The 9,533-nt window shown below is 29.7% G+C and overlaps 1 protein-coding gene across 1 annotated transcript; it reads left to right on the plus strand.

Moving 5' to 3' along the window:
* The first annotated feature begins 437 nt into the window (after positions 1-437).
* LOC129314025 (LRR receptor-like serine/threonine-protein kinase EFR) lies at positions 438-8,595 on the plus strand. The gene is made up of 6 exons (XM_054957406.1): positions 438-484; positions 1,022-1,162; positions 2,479-2,588; positions 5,819-6,241; positions 6,394-7,428; positions 8,237-8,595. Exons 1-6 carry the CDS (start codon positions 438-440, stop codon positions 8,593-8,595), a joined length of 2,115 nt encoding a protein of 704 aa, XP_054813381.1.
* Positions 8,596-9,533: the final 938 nt, after the last annotated feature.

Here is a 9,533-nt window from a genome sequence, read left to right on the forward strand (position 1 = left end):
GCTATTATATATTATACTTCCTGTACACTATCCTAATTCTGAAATTGAGGAACCATAAGTTATCCATAGTTTCAAAAGTTATCTTATCAGTTTCCTTCCCTCTTGCTTCCAAATTCAAGAGTTATATTTTGATGGATTACACTAGATTTGATGGATCTTTTATATATATATATATATATATAAAACATTGTAGGAGGTATTCCAGAACAGATTGGTAATCTTAGAAGTCTGAAAAATCTACATTTAGACACCAATCAATTTTCTGGCCATATACCATCAACTATCTTTAATTTATCTGAGCTGCAAGAGATTGATTTAAGTTGGAATAATTTGTCGGGAGGCATTCCCTCAAATATATGTCACGGCCTTCCAAATTTACAAGCTTTGAATCTTCAAGACAACAAATTATTTGGAGCTATACCTTCTAGTTGGACACAATGCAAGCAGCTCAAAGAGTTAGACTCATCAACCAACTTCTTCACAGGTATGTACTACCCACTATGCCAAATCTCTAAATTCAATCTTACCAAATATATTTTGATTGCACTTTTATGCATTGTGCGTACATTGGTGTTGATCAAAACCATTCAAAAAATTGGACTTCCTTAATTTCCATTTAAACAAAAATTCTTCTTGAAAAATTAATTTATAGCTATGTAATAAAACAACTCCTCAAGAGCCCATATCAAACATATTTTGGAAAGAATTATAAAGTAAAATAAAAATTGGGTATTATTTTTATTAAATATGAAATCAATTTATATAATTTTTAAATTCTTATTTTCCTTTCAAAAAGCTTTCATCAGGATTTGCAACCAAACGGCCGTTTCCATATCCCTCCCTTATATATGTATATAAGAAAGTAAGACCAAATTGGATCAACTTCAACATATCAACGTTGTTCATCAAAGTTTGGTATTTATATTCACTAATGTTTCTAAAATTGAAATCAAACACAGATCTACAAAAATAAAGCTTAAACGTTCAGATCCCAAAACTATAGTTTATTGGTTGACTGTAGTTCTCGTAATGGGAGGGAACATGTTGGCGATTTGGTCATCAATCAGAGATTGAAGGTATCTCGTCTTTTGCCTCTTCTTTTCTTGCATTTGATTGTCGATGGAGCCAAGGCCGCCTTCGCCAATTTAGTTTTGTGGGGCAGGTGATGACAATAGGAAGAAGTCATTATGATGTCATAAGTTGTCGTGGAGTGAGCTCCTTGCTATGATCTCTCTCACTTCCACCTCACGCATTCAACACCTCATTATTTCTCTTCTTCAATCTAGAAGTCTCATGCCCTGTCACCCCAAAACAACATTTTAGTTTTGCAATCTACAAGGTCTTATTGTCACACAGTATTATTATTATTATTATTATTATTATTATTATTATTATTATTATTATTATATGGTTACCTAACTCAATTAGACTCAAGTTTTGTTGGGTCCAATTAGAGGTACCTCTCAACGTAAACCAAGATATGAATCTAAATTGATTGCATAGCTAAATAATAATAATATATGTTCTTAATTTTTTTGATACCATTTCAAGTCATAGCATACTACTAAGCTGTAATAAATATAATAAAATCTCAACACAAAGCAGAGAGAAAGGTTTGCATAAACAAGATGGAAATAACTAGGTCAGTTTTAGGTTTTTGATATGTTTCCTATAAAAAAGCAAAGAAATAACGAGGTCACATACCCTCCATCACACTTTAATTTGGACCCCAGTATTAGCTTGATATAGAAAGTTTTTCATTGTACCTGTAACATTCCCACTATAATGTGAAAAAATCAATATCAATAATCTTATCAAAAGTCAACTTTAGTAAAACAATTAGTAAAAAAAATTTGGAACAATCTAAAACAGTTGAGCCCTTTAAAATCATTCAGAATTAGTAAAACAATTCTCATTTATAATTTCTTTTCATTTAATTATTTTATGCATTAAATTAAAATTATATGAATGCATTACAATTAACTCAACTACAATTAGATTATACCTAAATTAAACAATTTTCGATGCCCCCCTAAAGAAAAAATACTAATGAATTTCGCATAAGTATAATATTAATTCAATTATTGATTTAGCTTTGAAAAATTGAAAACTCAGACTACATAAGTAAAATGTCCACTCTTAAGCGTAATTGCAAGACAATGTGAAATCATTAGTGGAATATGTGTGTGTGTGTGTGTGTGTGAAATGGAAGGTGAGGCAAATTAATTAAGATGGATGGTTCATGAGTCATATATATATACTATAAGCTCATTGAGGATTATTTATTTAAATTATTATTTTTTGGTTCTAGAGCCATTCCTTTAATTAAAAACTGTACATTGGAAACTTATGATTATTTTTAACAAGTTAACAATGTAAGAATGTTTTCTTAAAATATGTGAAAATGTTGGAAATACCGTATGCCCAACTAATGTGTGATTTCTCAATACAAATAAGACAATTGGTGTTTTACTAAAGTGTCCCTTATGTCTTCAAGTATCGATATGTTCTTTCAGGTCATTTACCAAGAAGTATTGGAAACTTGACTGAGCTTCAATTGTTACGTGTTAATACCAACAACTTGGAAGGTATGTATCCAACAAATCATAGTGTTATTATGTGTAATAACCCATAAAAAAAAATATATTATTGTGTTTAAAATTGTAGTTATATTAATTTTGGGACAATTATGACAAGAGGGAGTGTTGGTTCAGTGGAAATGTGCATATAGCTTCTTTCATTGGTCTGGAGTTCGAATCTGATGAGGCCAAAAGAGTTTTATTTTTTCTGCATTTTGCTTCATGAATTTACCAAATTACCCTCCTTTCAAAATATTTTTTCTGGAAATCTGCTACTGGCCGTGCTGTGTAGGAAAAAAAAAAGAAAAGAAAAAAAGAATGGAGATTATGCTATATATATATATATATATATTTGGGTTTATTTGAAATGAGTAGCTTTCATCTTTTGTTCTTTCCCTTGACCAACCTATGAGTGTGAGGTATGATGTAACCTTGTGGAAATTGCAAGTTTTTCTTTTAAGCCTTGCTGCTGTCCGCGACTGTTGAGGGAAGGGAAGAATGGAATTAAACTACAATTTATGTATTAAAAGTATGATTATGATGAACATGGTCAGAGTTTTTGAGTCAAATAAATTTTGTTTGAATTGAATGATGTAACAAAAAAAAACTTGGACATGAAATTTGGAGGTTAGTGCCTAGAAGACTTTTGTTAAAATTCTTGTGAGAGAGAGTTGTTTGATTGTGCATTTACAAAAATCTCATTAAATTCCTTGGAAGACATAATCGGTTACGATGCTATGATCTTGTGAATTTAACTTGGAAATGGTAAAAGGAGATATTTGAGTGGGTATTTTTCTATAATTCTCTTGGATCTCGCAAGAAACATGAATTGGCTTGGGTATTGCTCATTTGTGAAATTGAATCAAATATTGCGAAGAAATTTATTTATGTTATTGAGAGATTAAGTGAATTCTTGAAAGTTTTATGGTTATTAATTTATAAAGTATAGTGTTGCCTTATGATTTAATTTTGGAATCGAATTAGAACTAGAAAGAAATTTTTATAATTATAGGAATTCAATTAAATTGCATTATCTTATATTCTTATAGGGGGTTTGGAAGAAGAAGATTTTGATAAGAACTAAAAAGGGAGAAAATCTTTGAAAATTTGGGAACACCATAGGTAAGTAGATAACGTCCCAATCAATATATATTGGAAATTTTTTCTTTATCAAAAGATCATTTTTCATAATTTATGGATATTTATAAATTTCTCTTGTTTTAGCTACTTTTGTTAATTAAATTGCTCTGCTTCTTGAAGTCATGATTTATATTTTTTATATTGATGAAAATGCTTTCTTAAATTCTAGTAGTGCTTTATTTGATAAAGCCAATTATAAAAATTTGTGAACAGTTTATGAGATATTAATTGTGAATTTTTATATTTAGAAATATTGGTTCTTTTATATGTTTCATGCGAGTTAGATTTTAAAAAGAGAAAAGGTATTTTGAAAGTGATAATTTTCTCGCATGTCTGAAAGTGAATTTAAAAAGGAGACTGTATACAGAACACTGATTGCTAACGGCAGTTTCGTTAGCCCTTGGCGCGCCATGGTCAATTACTAGCTAGTTTGGATTTCGTGAGCTTTGTTCTCACGTCTGTTATTCGTGGTTTTTATACCTGCATCTGTTTCGTGGCTTTGACCACGTTTGGTTAGTTACCCTCGTGGACTATGTGTCCACGTCTGTTTCGTGGCTTCGGCTGCGTCTAGTTACATAACCTTGTGAATTGTGTGTCCACGTTTGTTTTCGTGACATAAGCCACGTTTGGTAATTTATCCTCGTGGACTATGTGTTCACGTTTGTTACTTGTTCTAATAAGTCCCTATACTTATAGTTTTTAAATTTTTATGGATCTATTTTCATTGGTTTTGATTAATGACATGTTTACAATTATTTATTGGAATTATTTGCTTTATTAAAGTTAAATGATAATGACATTTGGTACAATACTTTAATGAATTATGATTTTATTCAAAGTTACATAGAATCTTTTTATTCTGAATTTAATTAAGTCTTCTTGTAGATCATTGTGTTTTTTTTATTTTTATGTTTGATTATTTATTATTGGGACGTTATTCACTGGAAAATAATTTTTGGTCTCAGATAGTGTAGCTGACGTTGAATCACCCACTGAACATTGAGAAGTTTTTGATTGATTAGAAGCAGAGGAGCTAAGGATTTAACTTTCTCTTGACGTAAAGTTTTAATTATGAAATTTTATTTTGTAAACTTATTGTTAGGTGCTCCACATAGTCTGTGGTCAGTTTTTTTTATGTGGTTATATATTTTATCTGTCAGCTGGAAGGAGCTCTACTCCTGATTGGCTTGATATTTTTGGTTGAAATATTGTCTTGTAGAATTTTTGGGAGATCTTATTTACGGAGGAGATTCTGTCGAAATTTCTACAAAAATATTGAGACTTTTATTACTACCAAAAATGTTTACGTATGTTCTAATTCAAACTAAAACATAATTATCTATTAGTTATGAAAAGATTACCCAATTCGAGGCTTAAGGGATGTGTGATGGATCACATCCTTTGCCGGTCATCCTCTATTTTTGGGGTGTGACATTATGTTTATTTTATCTGTTGCTAAATTACAAGAAATATTTGTAATAAAATTGGTGATCTAACAAATCTAAACATTGTAGATGTGTTTTGATAGTTTGATAAATTATGTATAATTGCTACAACGAGTTTCTTTTTTTTTTTTGGCAAAATCAGAAATAGCAATAATTCCAATTTTTACAATAATTTTTTGTTTATTACCAGATTGCAAAGATATTTCATAAGAGATTGCAATATCTGAAATTGAAAATTTAAACTTAAATTATAATAATTTAACCATTAAGAGGTGCAGTGGATGTACGTTTAAGACATCAAAAACTTGAGTATGATTCAGTTATTACATTTATATTACAATGCTCAACTTTTTTTAATGATATGAACAAATAAAAATTCTTTATCTTTAATTTTTTGCTACCGGAATTCTTTTTTAATAAATTGAACTATATTTATAAAAAAATTAAAAGATATATGCAAAGACAAAAGATAAATGTCTATCTCGTTAGTGTGTGTGTGAACAAAAAGGTAAAACCTAGCTATATAGAGCTTAACTGACCTCACATAAAAGGTGTATCAACAATGATACATCTCATTAATTAGATATTTGTCTTATTCATTATTTTAAGTATTCATTCTAGATAACTTCACTAAAATTAATTTTTTTAATACAGGTTTGATACCTGTGGAAGTAGGCAATCTCCATAAGCTTGAGATCTTGGATTTGTCATATAACAATTTGAGTGGATCTATACCATTGAGAATTTTTAACATTTCAACTTTGAAAATCTTAGATCTTGAAAGCAACTCTATATCAGGTAGTCTTCCAACAAATTGTGGGAATCTCACTAGTTTCTTTAAACTGTCTTTGGGAGAAAACATTTTGACTGGCTCAATTCCAAAAGCAATTGGTGACTTACAGTACCTTCAATATCTGAATCTTGAAGGCAATGAGATACATGGCCTAATCATTGATGAGATATGTGAAATCACAAAGCTTGGCTATTTATCATTAAGGAGAAACAACTTCTCGGGAGGAATGCCACATTGTTTACAAATGTTACCTCTTTACGAGAAGTTTACTTGGACTCCAATAAGTTAATTTTAGAAATACCCTCTTCCTTTTGGAATTTGAAAGATATATTGATTGTAAACTTATCTTTCAATCATTTTGTTGGGGGTCTTTCATCAAGGGTTGAGAATCTAAAAGCTCTAATCTTCTTAGATTTATCTCAAAATCATATTTCAGGCATCATCCCAGAAAGTATGGGTGGCTTGCAAAATTTGCAAATTCTCTCTTTAGCACATAATGAATTGCAAGGATCTATTCCTAGATCATTTGAGAATTTGTTAAGCTTAAAAAATTTAGACCTTTCCCAAAATAATTTGTCTGGGGGGATTCCCAAATCTTTGGAATTGCTTATTGATCTTCAGTATGTCAATCTCTCTTATAACAAACTCCAAGGAGAGATTCCAAGTGGAGGTGTTTTTAAGAATTTGACTCTTGAATCTTTTATGATGAATCAAGCTCTTTGTGGCCAACCACAACTCCAAGTGCCTCCATGCAAAAAAGAATCAAGAAAAAGATCAATGACAAAATTGCTTTTATTGAAATGCACACTACCCATAGTTGTGTCAATAGTTTTGATTGTCTCAGGCATTATTCTTTTAAGACATATTAGACAAAATTCAAAGGGTCAAGTTGAAAAGGACTTGTCAACTTTAGGAGTGCCAAGAAGGATTTCTTACTTTGAAATCCTAGATGCAACCAATGGATTTGATGAGTGTAACATACTTGGAAGGGGCAGTCATGGTCCTGTGTTCAAAGGAAAGCTTTCTAGTGGAATATTCGTTGCAATCAAAACCTTCAATTTTGATTCCCAAGTAATGTTAAGGAGCTTTGAAAAAGAATGTGACATAATGCATAATGTGCGCCATCGCAATTTGGTGAAGGTTATAAGTTGTTGTTCCAATGCTGATTTTAAATCTTTGGCAATGGAGTTTATGCCCAATGGGAACCTTGAAAAATGGTTATATTCTCACAATTATTTTTTAAGCTTTCTTCAAAGATTGAATGTAATGATAAATGTAGCAACTGCTTTAGAGTATTTCCATTATGGCTTGTTAACACCAATTGTTCACTGCGATTTGAAGCCAAGCAACATTTTATTGGATGATGAAATGGTTGCTTATGTAAGTGACTTTGGAATTTCCAAACTTTTAGATAAAGGCGAATCTAAGACATATACAGAGACAATACCTACTATTGGCTATATTGCACCAGGTAAATATTCTAAACATAGTGTGTCACTTTTCTTCTTCTTTTATTTTCTAACAATATAAATCTAACCATATTATATTCATAAAAGCTTATTGCATATATTGTTTACCCTTTTGAGATTATGTAATATTATATAAAATTAGTGCATGACAAATTAATTAACGTTTATGATAATACTACTGGATTTATAAAAGCACATAAATGTTCTTTTGATTCAATTATAAATATATAGTTTTAATTGATTAATTACAATTTGTCAAAGTTATTTAATTGATTAATTACAACTTATCAAAGTTTTCTATGCCTAAAAATTGCTCCCTTAATTCTTCTATATAGACAACTATTCTTGGATATTTCTTTCTAATTTTTTCATGAGATATACTCTTGTATTCAAATGGAAAATAGAAGAACTGTTTTTTAAATTTTACAATCCTTGAGCTTTGTTAATTTGATTTTTTTATATGTATATAAAATTCTTAAACTAATTAACATTAGAACATTAAGATGAATGTGTATTTTGAAATGTGCGTATGATGGATGTTCACACATGTATGCCTGTTTATGGGTACTGTTGCGTCTGAGTTTATTTGCTTCTGTTCAAAAATTCGGCTGCATATGATCATAAAATTTTCCTATTAATTTTTTTGTGTAAACAAAAATATACATTTCATAAACTCAAAGACTACCACTGGGTAGCACAACATAACTTATTTCTCATTTTTTCTATTATCCTAAGTACTCTAATTGACAGAATGAATAGTCTTATTTAGTTATTAGTTATATTTTATTGCTCAAATTCAATTATATGTAGAGTATGGATCTTCTGGAATTATTACAACAAAAATAGATGTGTATAGTTATGGAATTATGCTGTTGGAGGTGTTTACAAGAAAAAGGCCCACAGAAGATATATTTGTCTCAGGATTGAGCTTGAAGAGCTGGGTAAGTGAGTCAATGGCACATGCAATAATTCAAGTGATGGATTCCAATTTATTGCAAGGAGATGAACTTCACATAAATAATATATTGACATCTACATCCTCTATTCTTGAATTGGCCTTGAATTGTTGCACCGTTCTTCCAGAAGCACGTGGCAATATGATTGATGTTGTAGTATCATTGAACAAGATTAAGGCCATGTTTATGCATAGGCAGGAGCATCATGTTTAAATAAGCATTAACTTTCTTACAATTTGTGTTGCCTCCCTTTTTCCTATTACCTACTTTCAAAAGACAATGGACTCATTATTTATATATTATATATGGACATTTGTTTTCCTCCAAGTATAAAAGAGAAGATATTAGTTGTAATAGTTATTGTGCTACATGGTCTATTAAAAGATAAGATATTATACAGTGCGGCTAAAAATTTTTGGTACAGGAGCATTGAATTTATAAAAGTTAGTTCATCAAAAATTCATTTGACAAAAGTCAGTTATTATAATAAAATTTATATTTGAATACATTTTTCAAAAGTCAAGTTGGCAAACTAAAAGTTATTTAGATGAAATATAATGAAAAATGCTTTTAGGATGTTGATTTTTTTTATTTGTAATTTTTGTTATACAAATGCAATATATTAAAAATGTTTAAAAAGTATATATGACAAAAATAGTAAGGTAGTTTAACGGTTGTAATAATAAATAAGAGAGTAAAAACATTAATAAGTTTTACGTACATTGAAATTTTAAATATAAATATATTATAAAATAAATTTTTTCTTCTAAAAGAATATTTTAAAATATGGAGAATTTAATTTTAATTTGTTAAATAATAAGAATTAAAAATATAAAGTTTAATATTAAAAATAGTGAATATGCAAGTTAATTACGTTTAACCCCACCCCTTTCTTTTAGAGTCATAGATATCCATTTGCATTTTGCATGCTAGCTATTACTAGGTGCTGGGAAGTGTCCAAATAATAGGTCTCAAACAGATATCCACCGTTCCGTTGAAATCAAATTCAAAGCATTAGATGCTTCATGCCCCAAGCTATCAAAATTGTTTCACATGATCACTTTTGTCCTTGCCTTGCATTACACAAATGTACATCTTAAAAGTTCTTACGCCAAGTTTGGTATCCAGGAATTGTAGGTAATTAAAGAAAT

Source organism: Prosopis cineraria, unplaced genomic scaffold (genome assembly GCF_029017545.1).
Source record: "Prosopis cineraria cultivar Desert tree isolate PC_DT_omini unplaced genomic scaffold, ASM2901754v1 PC6, whole genome shotgun sequence".
Taxonomy (NCBI): Eukaryota; Viridiplantae; Streptophyta; class Magnoliopsida; order Fabales; family Fabaceae; genus Prosopis; species Prosopis cineraria.